This window comes from Gymnoscopelus microlampas (genome assembly GCF_963454915.1).
Source record: "Gymnoscopelus microlampas genome assembly, chromosome: 12".
In the NCBI taxonomy this organism is placed as follows: Eukaryota; Metazoa; Chordata; class Actinopteri; order Myctophiformes; family Myctophidae; genus Gymnoscopelus; species Gymnoscopelus microlampas.
The window spans coordinates 18,024,179-18,045,076 of NC_139949.1; the positions used below are offsets into that span (position 1 = coordinate 18,024,179).

A 20,898-nucleotide genomic window follows, 5' to 3' on the forward strand; every position below is an offset into this window, starting at 1 on the left:
GGGGAAACCGAAAACTCACACCAGAATTCTCTGAGCTTCTCATTATCGCCGCAAAATTATTTCGAAATTCAGCTGATTGCATTAAATAGAATTACACTTATTTAGATATTTTTGGATTCTGCTGGGTTTATATTTTAACATTCACATATCTGCCTCCAATTATCAATGCAGATGATACAACAATGCTAAACAAAACATAACATAACAGACCAGACAGCAAAAGAAACATTAGAGCGTGTAGTATCTATAGTCAAATTTTAATACGTTTCAAACAAGATAAATTAATTAAATAGTGTATAAAATGTTTCCTTAAGTCTCTTGTACAGTAGAAGTCCTTCCACGGCTTCTCTCACTTGATGGAATAGAACATGCAGGCTGACATATGCTGCCTAATGGGTAACTGGATTGGCTTCACTTGCAACACTGGCAACAAAGAAGGACAATTACAGAAGTGTTAGTGTAACCTACATCAAATTACAGAGTGTGTGTGTGTGTGTGTGTGTGTGTGTGTGTGTGTGTGTGTGTGTGTGTGTGTGTGTGTGTGTGTGTGTGTGTGTGTGTGTGTGTGTGTGTGTGTGTGTGTGTGTGTGTGTGTGTGTGTGAGTGAGTGTGTGTGTGTGTGTTACCTTAAAAATCCGATTCCATCGTGAGACAACTGCAAGAAGAGCGGTAAGGCATACCACTACCCCCCCTGCAATTATCGGCATCAAAGGGAATTTGAGAGTCTTGTCTGTGGATGGAGAACATGTCCGATTAATGAGAAGGACAGCAGAAACTCACTTATCTCTAAATATAACCAGGGAACCATAAGGCCTGGGACAACAGGTGAATGCACAGAAAAATACTCAGTGTTAATTTAACTCGAGTTTTACGTTAAAGGCACACGGAGGTAATTGACTACCAGACGTAATTGAAAACAATCTGTATGTCAGGTCCCACGCAAGATGGGAGTTAAGAATCACATGATAGATAAGACATTAACCACATTAACCACAACAACAGCAAAAATCTAAAAAAGTTTAGGAATTGAAAAAATAGCAGATCTACATTGTACAAGCTTACAACGTGTTGCGAAGCTACGTGTTGTGAGCTTGTAGATGCGTGCTATTTTTGCTACTAATTATCATACAACGTGGTTAAAACAAACGATCACAGGAGTTCCGAAAACAGGACCTCAATCTGGCATCTAGATGTCGCAGGAGGGAAAAACAAAGGTTCACCATGGGTCTGCTGGTATACACTGACCTGTGACTTCAACGTGGAAGAGCCTTCTGCGTGTCCCATAAATGGTAGATACCGTTACACACTCATATGCGCCCTGATGCCAGTCCCTCTTCACCCTGCGGACCGTCAGCTGGGTCGTGATGCCGTCGCTAGTCACCATAAAGCCGCGGGTCGATAGGTCCAGGAGATCTCCGTCTTGTTGCCATGACACTGACACGGGTGGATTGGCACGGGTGTCACACTTCAGCGAAAGCTCAGCGTCTTCCTCAACTGTCACATTCTCCGTTCCAGAGAGCATTGGAGCATCTTAGGAAGACAGGCAGGAAGATACATGCTTTAAGGAGTGTGTGTGTGTGTGTGTGTGTGCACGTGCGTGTGTGTGCGTGTGCGTGTGCGTGTGCGCGTGTGTGTGTGTGTGTGTGTGTGTGTGCCACTTGTAGGCCTATTTGTACCTCTCAGTGTGTGGTCCTCATGCAGGTGATTGGAATCGATTACAGTATTAGAACAGTGTCAAATGCCCTTGCCGTAAGAGCAATCGTGTACTTTTCGACTGTTTTGGATCAGTGTGAACATCATTAAGGCCTTGTGGGAAAATAAAAGCCAACACGTTTCCATGCTACTGTGCCTTCATCAGTCATGAGTGCATTGGATTGTTCCTTAAACTGACAAGCAGTGGATTACTCCTCCTCACTTAACATGTAGGTCTCTGAATAGCTCTTAAGATGAATGTCAGCAAGGTAATAGCTTTATGATGAAGCTTGTATTTTGAGAATCGGTTGGCAAGCGGGACACACTTGTGCGCTGCAGTATGAACTAGGTCAGTGGTTCTCAAAGTGGGGTCCAGGGACCCTCAGGGTACTTTGAGGGGGTTCCAAATGGACCCTTACAGGTCTGTAACTCTGGGAGTCTATAATGGGGGTTCCATTTGTACTCTCACAGAGTTATGGGGGTCCTTGAGATTAAAAAGTTTGAGAAGCACTGAACTAGGAGGGTTTGGAACACTTCCTCTCTGACTCATTTAAACCCAAGTTTGAAAGGGACTCACAGGTGACATTCAGGGTGACGGAGGCATTGACACTGGCGTCTCCACTTAGCTGGCAGGAGAACGTTGCGTCGGCGTCTTCACGGGTGACAGGAGAGACACACAGGCTGCTGCGACCCTTACTGTTGCCCTCCAGGAGTTGGACTAGAGCTCCGTTCCTCCGCCACTCCACCTCGTTCTCAGCGAGAGTCAGGCAGGTCAGAGATACCGTCTCATCCAGTTCTGTCCAGATAGACCCCTCAGCACCAAACCCGGGCTGAGACTCGATGTCCACACCTTAAAAATACGTAAAATACAGTGAGTGAGTGTGTGTGAGAGAGAGAGAGAGAGAGAGAGAGAAAGAGAAAGAGAGAGAAGAGCAGAAAACATCTGGCTGAAAAAACAAGCCTAATTGCTGCTCCATATCACTGTCATTGTCTCATTTCATTATCGTTAGGTTGTTTGTTGTTCACTTGTTTTCTGCTTAGATAATATACTGTATATTGTATAATGTTACTGTATATGTTACATGTATGCTTTGGCAATGTGAAACACATTTCATCATGCAAATAAAGCTTTTTTTTTTTACGAATTTCAGAGAGAGAGAGAGAGAGAGAGAGAGAGAGAGAGAGAGAGAGAGATGAGAGGGAGGGAGGGAGAGAAAGAGAGAGAGAGATGCAGAGGGAAAAAGATTAAACCATCAATGTACACACACATGCATGAATAAGAGGAACGTTAGGAATAGGAGAAGGGAGATTCACCTAATGCCTGAGATGCACAGCAAAGCAGCAAATGGAGGGAAAAGGATTTCAAAATCAGCTCCATTTTAGTGGTCCCTCAGTCAACTTGGAAAGAAGAAAAAGATCATGGATGATGACATTTGTATTCTATTACCATGCTTTCCTTTGGCTGTGGTTTCAATCCTGAAATCCAGGCTCCCACTGCTTATGATTGAGATGATGACCCATAAAAGTTTACAGCCACAGTGGGGCGGTAACATGGTACTAACATTCTGAAGTGCACATTTTTTGTCTACTGTTGTCGCCTCATTGTCAGTAATCTTTATTTGATGTTGGGACTATTTCAGTCTCTCTAACAAAGCCAAATCATCAGTGTGCTTCGAAATGAACAGTGGTAATCCTTTCTCCTGGTTTCTCTTGACTGTATACAAACTGCAATTCTTAAACTGATCTATGGTTCAGCAACAACGTACGTTTTGTGCAAATATTCGTTTAATACAAATGTAGGCCAGAGATAATGTTCTTTGTCTCGTGATCAAGTAATACACTTTCAGCAAAATACATTAAAAAAGCATATTACCGGTATTCCAATTCCAGAGTATGAGAAAGTAGACCCCTCAGTATATCCTAACGAGCGGTCGCACCGAAGTTTAATTTTACCTGGAGGGTGGATTCTGCCAATGCTTTTCAATGGGAATGGAGCGCTTTTTTTGACGAAATCCGTGAATGGCAACAAACTGCTCCGTTCCCATTGAAAAGCATTGGCAGAATCCACCCTCATAGGTGAAATTCCAGTTTGGTGTGACTGCGCCCTAAGATGTCTTTTACAGTAGGAGTTGGTACATTTTAGTTGAAAGTTTGCTCTGACTCATAAGATTGTCCTTTTTTCCTGCTTTAAATTCACAAAGAGAAATGTTTTTACACTTCCTGGTGAGGACTGGTTAAGAGCATCATAAATAAAAACAGCAAAAATGAAAATCCCTGAAAGATTCTTACAGGAGAAATAGTTTTCTCTGAAACAGCTTTCTCACCTTTTTATTACCCCAGGTTGTCTTCGGCGTCTTAGTCCGTGTCAACGGGAGGTTTTAGACTGAGGTTCAGGTGAGATCTGCAGATCCTTTATATGCTGCAACAATGCAAAGGAGGGGATAATTACTGTGTTCACCCACTTTCCACTGCTCTGCTCCTCTTCCTCTTCCACTAATCACTCACCTCATCGATTCCTGTCAGCATTCCTTAAGTTCCCCCCACCTCCTCTTGAGTAATTTTATTGGCACACTTGAGTGGTATTGAAACATCAGAAAAGAAGGAATTTCTTTATTGGTAGGAGAAGCACTAAAAGTTCATGGGTGTGGACGCACACCCAGGGCCGCAGGCCCTCAAAGACATAATTGTTTATAGATTTTATTGTTACATAAAAACTGGGTGTAATATTTTATCAAGGATCCCACACATTCACAATTGTCAGTATTTTACATGACTCATTATTAAGGGATTTCCTCAGTTGCACTGAATACATTGAACCGGCTAATCCTGTTGAAGCGACACGGTTGTCAGCATGGACTCGCATAACAGGACAGCTTAGACTTCTGTGTGCAATGTCTTATCAAGTGAAGAAAAAGGGAATGCCCGCACACGATAGGCTGCTCTCCTGTCTTTTTTAATATCTTAACCAAAAGTGAACAACGTTTTGTTTGTGGAGGTGTTTGGTGAGATATTCTTGGGCAAAGAGATTTGGTGCTGAGGGAGAAAAGGAGCGGACCTAGCATAAAGCCCTGGGGGACCCCGGTTTACTAAGTGTATAGGCAGGGTTTGAGGGGTTAATTATTTCAAAGTTGTAAACTTTAGACAGTTGCTGTAGCACCACCATCAGGACTATTAGCCCATGATACAATTTATTTTCATGCATAGGAAGGGAGATTTCGGAAGAAGAATAGCAAATTGAGGGACCAGCAGATTAAAAACATTCTGTTATCAAGACAATATTTTGAGAATGTTTGTACATCTAGACAACATAGAGATTTCTGTTTGACAAAGATTGCTTGCACTATTAGTGGAAAAACAGGATGTTAAAAGATGCTCTATTTGCATTGACGAAGAATAAGAAGTAAGAAGAAAGTAGCACTCCCTCTCTTTGCCACTAGAGAGAAGCATAGCCATCTACAGAACATGTTCCCTTCACTTGCTGGTTTTAATCAATGCTTTGTTGCATGAAGTTGTACCTCACCAAAAATAACAGATTTACCAGTGAAAAACACGTGACATCGTTGTATGATTAAGCATAACGTTAGGCTTTTGACACACAGATTACTCAGACATGATGTGATCATCAGCTTTGGAGACATATGGCTGTAATTAGAAAACAATCAATATAAAACACTAAAATGTGACAAGACAGTGAAGTGAGTGAGTGCAGGACAGAGGACATAGCTTAGCTACAACAAAGGTTCTGAGAATCAAAGAAGTCTTATGGCCGTCCCTGGTACAAAATCGTTTCAATTGGGGGTTTGTGGCCAAATATTTATCAATTTGGGTTCCCTTGACATGAAAATGTTTGAGAGACACTTACCTACAGTATTGTTTCAAACCAGCAGTGTCAGATGTCTCAATAGTCTACATGCACGTTGAGATTGATGATGTAGAGTTCAGAAATGATTAGCTGTGACACTGTGGGGAAAGTGCAGATCTAATCACAGTTGAAAACGGATGTGGTGGTGGTGGCGCTGGGGCACAGGAAATGATGCCTGATCTGATCCCCCTGGAGATATTGTGGGCCTGCCGCCTGAGTAAGAAAAAGAGCAATGATTAGTGGAACCCATTAGATAACCCCAGCGACAAACACATCAACCCCCATTAAGTTCTGTCTGTAAGTGTCGTCCTGGGTTTCCAGAAGGTGGCATGCCCATTTCCTGTTCTGGTTCATTTTCTCATAGGTCTGTTTGATTGTCTCAGCAGCAGATTGGAACCGGAAACACATATCAAGGTGTCATATGGGTTTCCGGTTCAAACAGCTAAAACAGGTATGCCACCTTCTGGAAACCCGGGACTACAGTAACTGTTATGCACAGAGCCAGTTTATATCCCACCTTGGTTTCCTTTAAGGTGCTCAGCCTTTATCTATTGGTTAATTGTAATATTGGGATCTGGGCACTGGGTGGGAAATCTTCAAGTTCACACCTGAGCACATTAAAGCAAAATGCCTAAAATGTAGGCTAAATGTAAAATATTCACCAGACACTGTGTACCGTTGTTATGTTAACTGTTAGTTGTTAGTGGCAGTGCAATCATTAGCCACCTTGGGTTCAGCAGTTACAGTAGGGCTTCAGTGTCTTGCTCAAGGACAATTTTAAAACAAAGCCAGGGATGGCAAGGAACCTTCCTGTTTCCAGATAGCCGCTCTACCCCAAGAGCCACAGCCATCCCTAATAAGTACCTTGCTTTGTATGGTAATCCTAGTTACAATATTATTATTGTTACTATTATTACTAGTGGTGGTGCCGTGGTGGTGGTAGAATTAGTATAGACCCCATATCATGCAGGCATGTGCACACAGGCAGGTTGCAAAGGAACCCAACTGCTCCAAAGATGCATTCCATCAAACTTTCGGCTGAGGTTTGTCTTCCAATGCAGAGGTGCGTGTACAGTGACCCCAGCCCAATTGCTGTGACTGCTTGGCGCAGGCTTTCGCTTGCCTAGCTTCTCGCTTGGTTGCGCCTCACAAGGACAATGAGTAAACCAAAACGCACACTCCTCAAAACAGCTGCTTTTGGAATGGCTGAATCTGTCTTGAGAGATTAGTACTGTAGTAGTAGTAGTAGTAGTAGTAGTAGTAGTAGTAGTAGTAGTAGTAGTAGTAGTAGTGGTGGTGGTGTGGCAGTAGTAGTAGTATTAATACTATTCTGTAAGTCTTATGTACATTGTCTCCCTGTCCTTGCAGAGAGCGGTAGTTGCAATGATTACAGTAAAGATGATGGCACATGTGATAACATTAGATCTCTAAACACTAGAATTACTTTCCTATAATAAACTCATTAGGGAGAATCTACTGATCCTTCTGAAGATGAATGTATGGACAGGTTTTTCCAAATCATGCTGAGACATAAGTCCTTGATATTAAGGTGATAGTAGGCTGACTTTGTAATTGTCTTAAAGTGGCTGTTGAAATTCAGCTCTGAGTCTATGACTACACCAAGATGTCTGGCTTGGGTTGTGGTTTATACCATTGGTCCCACTAAGTCACTGAAGTATGTGGTCTACACAGATCAAAGGTTAGCAATAGTTGCTACACTGCACTAACTGTATGTGCTATTGCATAACACACTAAGAGTCTGTCCACACTCCACACACAATGCAAGGTCAGTTTTTCTTAGTTTTTTCCCTGCATGGAATACACTCATGCACGCACACACGCACGCACGCACGCATAAACACACGCACAAACACACACACGCACCAAAGACGAGAGAGAGAGAGAGAGAGAGAGAGAGAGAGAAAGAGAGAGAGAGAGAGAGAGAGAGAGAGAGAGAGAGAGAGAGAGAAAACAGTGGCTGTCCCCATGGATGAAATCAATGGTCAAAGTACATTCAGGAGCAGATAAGATTAATGTCTAGCATATAGACACTCAAACACACAGGACATGACCACCATGTATGTGGTTAACCAGAGCCCTCAGACATGAGCACCATGTAGGCTATGTGGTTAACCAGAGCGCTCAGAGCGCACCCTGTCCGTGCACACTGCACAAATAGGCATTCCTCATCAGCTTACTGGGCTCTGAAAAAGTGCATACTCAAAAATGCACATGCAAACAGGTTACATAGACATGCATTTTGTTCGTGCACACACATGGAAACGTGTACACGGACAGACACACTTGCACGCATTGCATACACTGCATTAACACACGCCAGCACGCACGCACGCACGCACGTGCACATACACACACACACACACACACACGCGTTTGGAAATGTTTGCATTTTTTAAAACACAAATCCTCTGTTATGGGGTTCCCTGATGGGGGTATGTGGCCAAATACACGTGAATTTGGGGGTCCTTATGAAAATGTTTGAAAACTATTGCCATAGTGGAGTCACAGGAACAATTCTGACAGGAACTCAACAGCTACAGTTTGTTGGTTCAGCAGGCAAAGCATCCTAACCACTTTACCATTGGCAGACACCAAATTTTGCTTTAAGCTGCTGCGTAACAGCTGCGTAAAGGTGTCTGTTGCACTGTATTGTACTGTAAACAACACACGCATGCACGCACGCACGTGCACACACACACACACACACACACACACACACACACACACACACACACACACACACACACACACGCACACACACACGCACACGCGCACGTGCACACGCACATGCACATGCACATGCACATGCACACACAAAAAGCAGAAACAAGCAAAGGCTGTCCGGGGACTCTACAAAAACTTTCCCCCTCCTCCTTACACTCTTTTATCTTCTTTATTCCCTCCCTCTCCGCTGGGAGGTGGTCGGTCTCCGATTTAATAAGTAACCTCAAGGAGGTGTGTTTCTTTTCGCCTCTAACCCCGTGCTTTCATGGACCGACTGCCCCCATGTCGACGAACAGGGCAGCGTCCTTCTCTCCCCCTGTTCCCTCTCTCCACTCTCCCTTCTTCCGTCTCCCCTTTCCTCCATATCTCCCTCTCTCTCTCTCTCTCACTGTCTGTCTGTCTGTCTTTCTCCTTTCATCTGAATGGAGAAACCGGCCAGTCCAGAACCGGCTGCCAGCCTGCCGCCGGTTGCCGGGGCTCCCGATTCCATGGGGGCCCCTGCTGAGGCCGGGGCTGAGGGAGACGAGGCGACGGCCGTCAGCTCCAAGCTGTTCCGGTGTGCGTATGTGCAGCGACTGCTACCTTTGGCCTACAGGGAGGAACTCTACCATGTCCTGCGGCTCACAGGCCCGCTGGTGAGTAGGGGAAAGTTGGGAGCACAGCAGGGGGTGCTGTTAATGCTCCGCTGTTCTGCAGCTGCATCCACGCTGCCCTGTTTGTAGGACAGTCTGTGCACTGTACAATTTAACATGTATGTGCCCTCTACCCCTGTTAGACAAAACGGTGCTTTTATCTGATTGTTATTCTATTCCTGATGGATTCCTGGTGCATGGTCATATAATTTAAAAGTCCCTGTTTTGTTTGTCTCTCCCCCTCCCTCTCTCTGTCCCTCTACAGCTGATATCTCGGATTCTCAATTTCCTATTGTCATTTGTGAATACCATATTCTGTGGTCATATAGGCAATGCAGAACTGGCTGGATATGCACTGGCCTCAGCGGTATGACTTAATACTACTATTACTAATACCACTATGTCTACTACTACTAATAATAATAGAAATATTGATCTACTGTAAATGTACACTGTGTAAAGAAATATGGATAGGGACAGAGGGGGACAGAGTGGGGCAGAGGGGGACAGGGATTAGGATCTTTGTGAGTTTCTCCTGTGATGGGGTCAGGGAATCAAATTCAGTGAGTGTATTCTGACTTGATGCTACAGTTTTCAGAGGCAAGGGAGACAATGATATTCAGAGGTTTGACTGATATACACATTCAAATCCTCAGTGTTCATTTAACTCTGTGTGTGAGTGTACAAATTAAACCAATTGCAGACAAATGGACCCGTGCAGCATCTTTGAGTGAGTTCTTGCTGCGTGGTATCGGTCATAGGTGATTACACTAAACAAAGTAAGAGATTAGGCTAAGGGCTGCAGACCATGTTTGATGGATTAAGTCGGTTAAGTCACTTTGTGTATGTAATTGCAACAATAATGAAAGCCGGGGGGGGGGGGGGGGGCAAAACAATCTCGTCAAAATGTATTTATTATTATTTTAATTACTCGCTGCTGAGTGCCTAATGATGTGTTGGGCGGACAGTGCAGTGCAGACAAAGGAAGAGCTGCTCTTGCAGGTTTCAATCCAAGGCCAACTGGGGTAAAGTCACGTTTCTGCAGGCGAGAGTCTTAACATAAATACTTAACTACATAACACTGCTTAACTACATAAGGAGTCGTCTGTGTACATAGATCTCACACACACCGATTGATCTGAGCACAGTGCCCTTCTTTTAAAGTGGTGTGCATAACGTAAAGCCAGTGGTGATGAGGGGAAAAAAGTCCAGACTGGTCTGGGAGGTTCTCGTCGGCTATGACCTCAGTGTTGCTACAGACCACTTCAAGAATAGCTTGTCACTGCACTCAGTGCACAGCACTCATTAAACATCTGAGGGCAAAATAGACTCAGGTTGGTCTTTGATATGAAAAAGTATCACTTAACCCCAAAGAAATTGGTACAAAAGGTTTTTCAATGGATTCTGGTAGTATTGGGCATGCTAAATAACATACTAATAATTGTCAAGATGGCGTCCAAGATTGCTGCTGGGAGCTAGAAATGGCTACCGGTATCTCAATTGAAGAAAAGGACACGAAAGAGTTTTCAATTGATCCTGGTACCTCTAGGCATGCTTGATAAGACACAGAAAAATATGTATATATGTATACGTTTAGTATGTTATTTAGCATGCCCAATACTGCCAGAAAAACCTTTTGTATCAATGTTTTGGGGGTTGAACCATATATTGACCGGTACTGTGTTTAATTTGTGTTGTTGTAATTAACAGAAGTCGCTGCAACTTGGGGCCCTGCATGTGGGGAACGACGCAAGTCGTTCCATTTAACTATGCGGCACAAACATGATGCGAAGCTCGGCCAAACAGTTAGCCAACTAGGGATTTATATTGGCTTAGTGGCACAAACGTGACGTGATGCTCAGCCAATCCGTCGGGTTTTCCAATCAGGGAAGCACTCAATCTCCGGAACACACAGAGAGTTTCTGCCTCTTTCTCAGACCCGCGGGCCGACAGATACAGATATTCGTGCTTTTTATGTTTTCAGAAACCGTTATTCCGTCCGAATTGCCATTTGGCTCCGCACAGCTCGGGGTCATATAAGACACACACGGCGAGTTTGAGACTGTTCAGTCGGACGCTTTCCGTTAATTATAGTATATACATACTATTAAGTGTATGGCCCAGGAAATACTGCTAGTCACAGTGTCTGTGAAACAAAAGAGGTGAGGATGACATGGTTTGGACATATGCAGAGGAGTGATAAGGGGTACACTGGGAGAAGGATGTTGAAGATAGAGCTGCCAGGCAAGAGGAGACCCAGGTGGGAATTAGCCTAAAGAATAAAAAGACAAAGAAGACAGTCTCTGTCCCAAAATTATAGGAAGAGCACATAAGTACAAATGCATTATTCCATGTAAAAACGTAGCTTTTACATAATCATCGATGTGCCTACTTTGCTCTTTAAGGGGTGTGTGGTATATTCAGGATTCAGTAGTTATTAAATATGAGAATATTACTACCAGGTTATTTTGCTATGACACATTAGTGTAATAGTAAGGAACTAGCAAAGAGGACAGAGGTTGCCTAACAAAGGACTAATCAGTCCTCACATTTACATAGATATGTGTGATGAGTACATCACCTGATGAAGATTCAAAGGCTGACTGAAATACTTTGATAAAGAACAGAGGGTAGTCATCAATGTAAATAGTACTAATCATGTGTTCCTCTTTTTTACTGATTCTCCTTTCAAACGGGCTTAGACACCACAGGTGGACCGAAAATAGCTATCTATAAGCTCACAACGCGTTGCAACCGCGATACGTTGTGACTGTGAGCTTACAGATCGGCTATTTTTGGTCTGTGACATTGTTGCATAAATCGGCCTTTGCAATAAAGAAAACAAGCAATTTTGCAAAGGTGATGTAGACAGTGCTCAGAGAACAATGTCTGGGTTGAAAGAACAATGCTTGGATGTGAAAGCTTCCAATGGGTAACATCAAATGAAACTTCAACATAATCATGTAGTAGATGAAGTGAAGCCACTTTTAGAATATGCAGATGGAGAAAGTAAGATGACTCATCCTGTCGTCGCAAAACCAGAACAGGAATACATTCAGTTAATTTCCCTACATTATGGTGGTTCTGCCTGCCAGAACAGAAATGTAATCTTCTGCTTGAACTGCTCATAGTGTACCTTAAGAGCTACTTTTAATTCCTCTTTTTATTTTGTATTCAGTTCTCTACCTTTTTGCATGTTCTTTATTTTATTGAGATGGATTAGTTACAGCACAGGTTTATTTCTTTCTATCTATCAAATTCAATTCATAAGATGATTGTGCCAGTTTAACCCATTTCAACATCAGTATTTTGGGCATGTTATTATGGCCATTTTGCAATCTGGGGGCCGCAGCCAGAGGCTATGTCTATTTGGGGCCCTTGGAATGGAGCATTTTTGGAAGCCATGAGTTGCAATAGAGGCTATAGGTGCAGGTATAGGGTCCAGTCTGACTGACCACCAGCAGTGGTGGAAAAAGTACTACAATGTTTTACTTAAGTAAAAGTATCAATACTGCAATAGCAAAATATTATTACAAGTAAAAGTCTGTTTTTTGCGTAAAAGTACAAAAGCATCAACGTATTTTTGGCATCAAAATATACTTAAAGTACCAAAAGTCAAAGTACTCATTATGCAGAATGTCCCGTTATCATATATGAAAAATGTATACAAATCTTTTGAAAATAGCAGATCTACAAGCTCACAACGCGTTGCATCACATTGTATTTTCAAATAGCCAATGTTTAAATAAGGCTGAAGTGGTTAATGTATGTTTTGTAATAATAATCCAATTCTATTAAGTAACTAGTAGCCTAACTAAAGTTTTCCAATAATTGTAGTGCAGTAAAAAGTACAATATTTGACTCTGAGATGTAGTGGAGTAGAAGTAAAAGTATAACAAATTGGAAATACACCAGTAAAATAAAAGTACATCAAAATTGTTAAGTACAGTATTTGCGTAAATGTACTTAGTTACTTCCCACCACTGCTGGCCAGCAAGGTTTCATGTGGTTGGTTCAACTACACCACATCTGAGTGCCTTTCCATTCTAGTAGAGAGTAATCTGTTGCATCGAGTGTGTTGTTGAAATCACAATAATTCGTCAACAACAGAGTTTGTCTCATGCTGTCAACAGACATAACAGTGATGGCCTAGTCTAGTGGTTCCCAAAGGTGTGCCGTGAGATAAGTCCCTGTGTGCCCTTTTAGTCCCGGTGTGCCTTTTAGTGGATTTAGTGACAAGAACACATTATTATAACTGCAATATTTACAACTATACAAAAAGTGATAAAAAAATAACAATCATTTACTATATCAGTACTTTGTGCACACTCATTTCCCATATGCAAATTCTACACCCTAAATATATATATATATATATATATATATATATATATATATATGATACAAATGAGCAATTCCTGTGCACTTCTAGAATGGAGGAGGTGCTGGCCCGGGTAAGCAGGTAATGTATCAGACAGGTGAGATGAGGCCGCACACTCCAATGATGAGATGGACTTTTATATTTTCATTGCTTTTATTTGTGCACAACGCGTTTCGCCTTCTGGCTTCGTCAGGTGCATTCTCTGTCTGTCTCAGTCAGAATGCACCTGACGAAGCCAGAAGGCGAAACGCGACACAAATAAAAGCAATGAAAATATAAAAGTCCATCTCATCATTGGAGTGTGCGGCCTCATCTCACCTGTCTGATATATATATATATATATATATATATATATTAACTGCTTTCAACCTGATGTCCCTATTTTGTGCAATAGGCAAAAAAGTATGCAACATGTGAGTGAGCTTGTAGATCGACTATTTATGATTGAAAATGTGTGAAAGTCTGACATGGGGCTTAAGTGGTTAAGCTTTTTGTTTAGCATTAGTAAATAAAAATAAACGTTTACAAAGTGATAGCATAGTTATATAGGCCATTTTGCACGGATATGAATACGGTTGTGTCTTGAGATTTTGAGCACATAAAGTTTGAAAACCACTGGCCTAGATGAGCAGGGTTGCAAGGAATAACAGACAACACTTGTAATTGTGTGCTGTCTCTCAGTAATTAGAAAGCAACATGAAAGCGGGGGTCAGGGTAGCCCTCTAATCCAGTGGTTCTCAAAGTGGGGTCCGGGGGCCCCCAGGGGTCCTTGGGGTGGTTCCAGAGCGTCCCCAGCAAAAGTAGTTAATATAGCATCACAATAATTTTAACCACTTTATATCCATTTATATGTTGGCTATTCAAAAATAGCTGATCTACAAGCTCACAGAGCGTCACTTCGTGCAGCGCTGCGAGCTTGTACATCTGCTATTTTTGAAAGTTTTTGAAAAATATTGAAAATGTTGGTAAAATTTTGAATAATTTAATTATTTTTTTTACATAAATCTTCTCTTCTGGGGGTTCCCTGGCATAAAACCTTTTCAGATGGGGGTCCGCGGCCAAAAACATATCAATTTGGGGTCCTTGACTTGAAAAGGTTTGAGCACCACTGCTCTAATTTACCGTAAGAAGACAAAGGTTAGAAAGGGTCACAGTAGTAGGACACCGGATGACTTTTTGGATTTTGTAGTAGAACTGATAGGAATACTATAAAACAAAGTGCACTTGGCTGTAAAGCTCAAACAAACATGCGAGTCCAAAGTCAGCTTCCTAATACATTGTGGGGACGTCACGCACTGCAGTCTTGGTTCTCTGGGCTATTCTGGAGAGAATTCATTGGGATCAAAGAATATTTAAGTGATTGTCAGAGTCCATTAGAATAACAGATAAACACATTTATCTATACATAAAAAAATATATATAGGATATATATATATATATATATATATATATATATATATATATATATATATATATATATAAAGACTCGTGCACATCTTTGTTGGACCCCGACTGGAGGTGCAGGTCAGCGCAAGAGGTTTATAAAACTAAAAGAAGAAAGACCTTCGAAAGAAGGGACCGCAACACTCCAGGACTGATTTTGCTTGTTTTTATGCACAACGCGTTTATTGCACAACGCTTCAACTTCCTCAGGTGCTCCTGAGGAAGCGAAACGCGTTGTGCAATAAAAACAAGCAAAATCAGTCCTGGAGTGTTGCGGTCCCTTCTTTCGAAGGTCTTTCTTCTTTTAGTTATATATATAAAATTATATCATTTTCTTTCTTTTGTACAAAAGGGATATAGCAAATATAGCCAATCTACTAGCTCACAATGCATCGCATCACGATGCATTGGCCCAATCATAAAGAACACTGACTTGAAGTTGTTCAATATTGGTGAATGTTGGTATGATAATAGATTTAGATTGACAGGATATTATAGAAGAGGCACACAATGGTAAACAGATCTTTATCGAGGCGTTAGTGATAGTGTATGTATGGTCACAGGTTATCTCAGATGAGATTACAAAACCGATGTTGTCACCACAAAGCTTCAGGTTACTGGTCTGAATGAGAAGCGGATATTCACACAGAGGCTAAGCTAATCTGTACTTCCGCTCGGGACCAATGGTACAGGATGGTCAGCATCCATAGTTTTCCTCACCATCTCTTCCTTCGCTCTCTCCCCCTACAACTTGTTCGTTATGCCTAATTTATACTTTGTTTTATTGTTTTATTGTCACTCCACGAGTGCCACGGCAGCATGACAATGTACAGTATAAATTAGCCTTTCCATCACATCCTGTAGCCGTCACTCACAGAGGGTGATAAAGGTACATCCAGAGCACAATAGTGAAAGTATAACATAGAGTTTAAGTGTTTAACAGCACTCTGACACTTTGGGTTATTAGTTTTATTGTTGGCGTTTACTTTCACCTCACAGTGGCTTTAGCAACATGCCGCTACAGCAGGAATGATGGGGACGTCATTATTAGTAACCCAAATATCTGAACATGTTCAGCCTATCGGGGTTTCGGAATAATGGGCTGCCATAACAATGGACAGGCCCTTCCCAAACATGGGTCGTATTTCCCATCGATTGTCTAATTTTCCATGTTGTTTTCCATTTTGTCAGACCATCAACGTGAGCACAGCAGCCACAGGCTTTGGCCTCGCTATGGCTTGTGACACACTCATTTCTCAGGTGAGCACAGTACTTTATGTTATTATAATTACAATAATACTTAATAAGGGCATCATATGATATGATATGATATAAAGCAACTCATTTAGATGCCCAGTCCTTCTGTCTTATGTACAGCATGCTTGTTCTTCTAGACCTATGGCAGTAAGAACCTGAACCGTGTGGGAGTAATCCTCCAGAGGAGCATGTTGATACTACTGCTGTTCTGTCTACCCTGCTGGGGTCTGCTCATCAACTCACAGAGCCTACTACTGCTCCTGCAGCAGGAAGAGGAGGTAGTCAGGTAAGTTCACACAGATGGTACGCTTCTAGTCTTCAGGCAGGATACTCTGCTACAAATGCATCCACACATATGTAATTTCCATGCTCTATTAATTGGACACTTATCTCTTCATTGGGTCACGTGCATGCGATATAATTTATATAAACCGCTCACAAAATGTAAGGAAACTTGAATTTGGGACATTATATCTCCCATTTACTAATACCAATCAGTAAAGTGTTGTATATCATTTTTATCGGTGATTAGTCACCTTTACAACGAGGTACAGCTTGTAAGCATCGGGCATTCATGAAATGAGCAACACAGGCAAACGTGTGGGTAGCGCCGAGCAAAAATGTGCCAAAATCACCCAATATGCTTTTGCTGGTAATCGCTCTTGTTTTGAGCAACCTGCCAGCACACACCTGCTGAGAGGTGGGTTCTGCAACTTTGCGTTCTGCAACATGGGTTCTGCAACTTTGTTGAGTTTGTGTATGCTCCAAGCAGCAACACTGCCCCCATAGAAAGATGCCACGTTTGTCCCTTCAGGATAAGGCGTGTGCAATAGGGCAAGTGAAGCTGGTGTTCTGTTACGCAGATTATGCATTATTTGATGTCAGCCCTGGTACCATTTGCAGGCATGTGTGTGCCAGTCAAAGGTGTGTGTCTGGCACCTGAGCATGGGCCCTGCAACTTTGACATCTGTCTTTGGTACCATTGTGCAAATCTTGCCTGTAAATGTATGGTTCCTCAGTGAAGCAAGGTGTCTGGGTTGTTGTCTTCCTTGTTGACTTAACCAGTCTCACAGAACTTAGTCCTAAGTTTGGAAATGGTACCAGGGCTAACACAAAATAAATGCTGTCACTCTGCATAATGGAACACCAGCTTCACTTGCCCTGTTGCACGGGCCTTATCCTGACAAAAGTGGCATCTTTCCATGGGGGCAGTGTTGCTGCTTGGAGCATACACAAACTCAACAAAGTTGCAGAACCCATGTTCAGGTGCCAGTCACTCACCTGTGAGGCAGTCACACACCTGTGACTGGCACACACCTGAAGCCCATTGAATGTCATGAATGTCACGACATTGAATGTCAGCAGAAAAGTCTAACAGGCCACTTTGGCACATTTTTGCTCGGCGCTACCCACACGTTTGCCTGTGTTGCTCATTCCATGAATGCCTGATGCTTACAAGCTGTACCTCGTTGTAAAGGTGACTAATCACCGATAAAAATGATATATAACACTTTACTGATTGGTATTAGTAAAGTGGAGATATAATGGCCCAAATTCAAGTTTCCTTACATTTTGTGAGCGGTTTATATACACAGTATGCATGCATACGTTTTGTACATGCTGCATGCAAGTTATAATAATGGTTCCTTTGGAAAACAAAGGGACAAAGACACATTTACAGAAATAAATACAAACTATTTGTACTGAAGTGATAAAAGGTTTGTACTTTTCTAGAATTGCCCAGCTGTATGTGATGGCATATCTCCCTGCTATTCCAGTGAGTGTATTTTTACTAAACTTCTCTGCTAGAAGCTAAATGGAATGTTCTGTAGATCAGTGGTTCTCAAACTTTTTCATGTCAAGGACCCCCAAATTGACACGTATTAGCCCGCGGACCCCCGTTTCAAAAGATATGCCAGGGACCCCCATAAGAGAAGTTTTTTACGGCTCTAGCAGTGATTTTCAACCATTTTCATTACAAGGACCCCCAGTTTGACATGCATTAGGGCTACAGACCTCCATTTAATGGCATTTCTATCACTTGGACCCCAGTTTATATAGTAAAATCTATGTCAATTTTACTCTGGGAGTGTAAAAATGGAACCAAATGGACCCTCACGGGTCCATTTGGTTCCATTTGTACACTCTCAGAGTTACAGACCCATAAGGGTCCATTTGGTGCCTAATCTATCATTTAGCTGGGTACCCCCTGGAACTCCCTCAAGGACCCCTGGGGGTCCCCGGACCCCACTTTGAGAACCAATGCTGTAGATAATGTTATGTATGTTGACTAACTCTGACATTTTCTGCTTACAATGTATACACTAGCTTTCTTTAATTTGAATGACAATACCTACAAGTCAGTGTTATGTACAGAACAGAGTATTAGACATAAGCATAGCCAGCAAATCATATTGCTGGCTATGCAGCATACTCATTCTGTGGTTGGGATTGAATTATATTGTGTCGATTCCTCTGTGAATCAACAAGTATCATTTCTGAAAATCTTGTCTGGGACGGAGAAATACATTCTCCTTTGGGAGAATTTGTTCCTGGAAAATATATTTTACAGGAATTTCAAATAATCTCAGATGATCTCATCAAATCTACACGAGAGTGTGTTTGTTTTTGAGAGTTCTGCTGTCTGAACATTACAAACCCCCCTACAGGCTATGTTCCTGCATCAACTACAGGTTGCTTACCTTCAGAATCAAGTAAGAGTTCATTCCTACGGGCTGGGTTGAAAAATACAAACAAGCTCTCAAAGTAATTTTGGTCTGACTGTCTCTAACCTCTCCTGTGCCCGACTGTAAATTCTATTTTGTTTTATCGGACAGGGGATCATTTTGCCCCAGATGTACACGGCAGCAGCAGCAAACATCATGAACGTGGGTTACAACTACGTTCTGATCTACGTCCTGGAGATGGGCGTGATGTAGGTGTGAACCATGATTTGCTCTTTCTGTCCTCCTCAGAATGTTTTCATCTCCCCATAAGCCCCCAAAACACTTTTAGTCCATAAATGATTAAATTAATTCATTCTTTTCAAGTTAATTGGCTTGTCAGTATGACTTATCTGCAAATAAATACTAGGTTAAGAACAGTGGTGTAAAGTAACAATTAAGTACATTTACTCAAGTACTGTACTTAAGTACAATTTTGAGGTACTTTTACTTTACTGGAGTATTTCCAATTGTCTATACTTTTACTTCTACTCCAATACATCTCAGAGGCAAATATTGTACTTTTAGTCCACTACAATTATTTGAAAACTTTAGTAACTAGTTACTTTGCAGATATAAATTATTACATTAGAAAACATACATTAACCACTTTAGCCCTGTTTTATACCAGGGCTATTTGAAAATAGCCGAGCTTGTAGATCTGCTACTTTCAAACATTTTAGTACTTTTAATTTTGGTAATTTAAGTACATTTTGATACCAATACTTTTGTACTTTTACTCAAGGAATTTTGAATTAGGGACTTTTACTTGTAACAGAGTACTTCTGCAGTATTGATACTTTTACTTAAGTAAAACATGTGAGTACATTTTCCACCTGTGTGTGTGTGTGTGTGTGTGTGTGTGTGTGTGTGTGTGTGTGTGTGAGAGTGCATGTGTAAGAATAAGCTGTATGCATATCTACATGGACATGCCATGTGTAAATTCACAATAGTGTTCTATACAGTAAGTGAAGCACACATGTTTCTGACTGTGTGTGTGTGTGTGTGTGTGTGTGTGTGTGTGTGTGTGTGTGTGTTTGTACTTACAGGGGATCGGCAATAGCTAACAGCCTCGGTTGGATCACCATCTGTCTGCTTCTCTATGGTTACATCCGTTGGAAGAAGCTTCATAAACAGACGTGGGCAGGTGAGATGTAAAAAAGCATTAGCATGCATAGTCATGCATGCCTCACACATAAAAATACACACACAGATGAGCTAAAAAAAATAATCACAATAATCTCTGTCTTCTCTGGGTTGTATTTGGCCCTCCATCTAGGCTGGTCCAGTGAATGCCTTCAGGACTGGGGTTCATATATGCAATTGGCCATTCCCAGCGCTCTCATGGTCTGCTTTGAATGGTGGATCTGGGAGGTGGGAGGTTTCCTTGCGGGTCAGTATTTGTGAGTTTGTATTTGTGTATCCTGACTAAAAATGCTTATTCTTTATGATATTGTTGTAAGGCAATCATAAGAAATTGTGTCAAGTGTTTCATAATGGGTTCTATATCAGGAGAGGGATTATGTTTTTGCTCCGGTGAGTCTGTCCGTCTGCCCGCCTGTGAACAGCTAATCTCCGGCATTACTGTAGTAGTAGCAAAAATCGGAAACTGCGTTCTTTATTTGAGTTTTGACGACTCATACATAACTGTAGAGTGTATGGCTTTACATGCTTCCTGGTCTTTAAGTGCCAGCATGATGAGGGTGAAAGTAAAGCAAGTTAAATGAATGACAAGCCTCCTACCACTTCTCTGCTCCAGAAATGTTAACAAATTACAATCCAATGTGGAACATAATCCAGTGTTCCTTTTTCTTGGCATTACATTTTGTTTTTTGATTACTGCTATCATAAAGTTAGTCAGTAATGATTGGGAAACCCCATCACCCAGCTGGATTGCATTGGTTTTAAATTAATTTGTTACTATAATGTTCATTCACATATTTGCCCAGCACGCAACACATTATGGAGAGTTATTTCCTATCACACAGGCGCAGAGCAGCGCCACCAGCTGGACGTCAGCTGTAGACTGTGGCTCTGTGCTGTTTTTCTTTAATTGAGAGATGTCATCAGACCCAAAGCGATCTGATCATTTGCCGTAACCGTTGGTCCTAACAAGTCAGCTTGGTGTGTCAGCCCCATGCTCTCACTAGTGATGTTAGAAAT

At 41.9% G+C, this 20,898-nt stretch overlaps 2 protein-coding genes across 5 annotated transcripts in view; one reads left to right on the forward strand and one right to left on the reverse strand.

Moving 5' to 3' along the window:
* Window positions 1–238: 238 nt before the first annotated feature.
* On the reverse strand, window positions 239–4,274 carry tmigd1 (transmembrane and immunoglobulin domain containing 1). 4 transcript variants are annotated; one of them, XM_084074673.1, is made up of 7 exons: window positions 4,198–4,274; window positions 4,017–4,111; window positions 3,007–3,090; window positions 2,270–2,542; window positions 1,246–1,530; window positions 627–730; window positions 239–423 (listed from the first exon to the last, which is right to left on the reverse strand). In XM_084074673.1, exons 3-7 carry the CDS (start codon window positions 3,068–3,070, stop codon window positions 412–414), a joined length of 738 nt encoding a protein of 245 aa, XP_083930799.1. In that variant the 5' UTR covers window positions 3,071–3,090; window positions 4,017–4,111; window positions 4,198–4,274; the 3' UTR covers window positions 239–411. The 4 variants fall into 4 exon arrangements, with proteins under 4 accessions (XP_083930799.1, XP_083930800.1, XP_083930798.1 ...); XM_084074674.1 differs by lacking the exon at window positions 4,198–4,274 and having other exon boundaries at window positions 4,017–4,153; XM_084074672.1 differs by lacking the exons at window positions 4,017–4,111; window positions 4,198–4,274 and adding an exon at window positions 3,566–3,703.
* A 4,049-nt stretch (window positions 4,275–8,323) lies between these two features.
* The window catches only part of slc47a1 (solute carrier family 47 member 1), a gene marked incomplete at its 3' end in the record, with an annotated part of 17,362 nt that continues 4,787 nt past the window's right edge, over window positions 8,324–20,898 (forward strand). Inside the window, exons 1-9 of the mRNA XM_084074195.1 lie at window positions 8,324–8,934; window positions 9,197–9,298; window positions 15,947–16,015; window positions 16,150–16,298; window positions 17,747–17,789; window positions 18,682–18,726; window positions 18,850–18,947; window positions 19,785–19,882; window positions 20,015–20,128. Coding sequence (XP_083930321.1) covers window positions 8,722–8,934; window positions 9,197–9,298; window positions 15,947–16,015; window positions 16,150–16,298; window positions 17,747–17,789; window positions 18,682–18,726; window positions 18,850–18,947; window positions 19,785–19,882; window positions 20,015–20,128 — 931 coding nt within the window. The 5' untranslated portion in view covers window positions 8,324–8,721. The remainder of the gene's footprint in view (window positions 8,935–9,196; window positions 9,299–15,946; window positions 16,016–16,149; window positions 16,299–17,746; window positions 17,790–18,681; window positions 18,727–18,849; window positions 18,948–19,784; window positions 19,883–20,014; window positions 20,129–20,898) is intronic.

Excerpts from the sequence above, each read along its gene's own strand:
- tmigd1 (XM_084074673.1), bottom strand. The coding sequence starts at position 3,070 with ATGGAGCTGATTTTGAAATCCTTTTCCCTCCATTTGCTGCTTTGCTGT. Across the intron at positions 2,543-3,006 it reads CTGTGCATCTCAGGCATTAG|GTGTGGACATCGAGTCTCAG; the intron begins GTGAATCTCCCT and ends CGTATTTTTAAG. Across the intron at positions 1,531-2,269 it reads CGTCACCCTGAATGTCACCT|ATGCTCCAATGCTCTCTGGA; the intron begins GTGAGTCCCTTT and ends TGTCTTCCTAAG.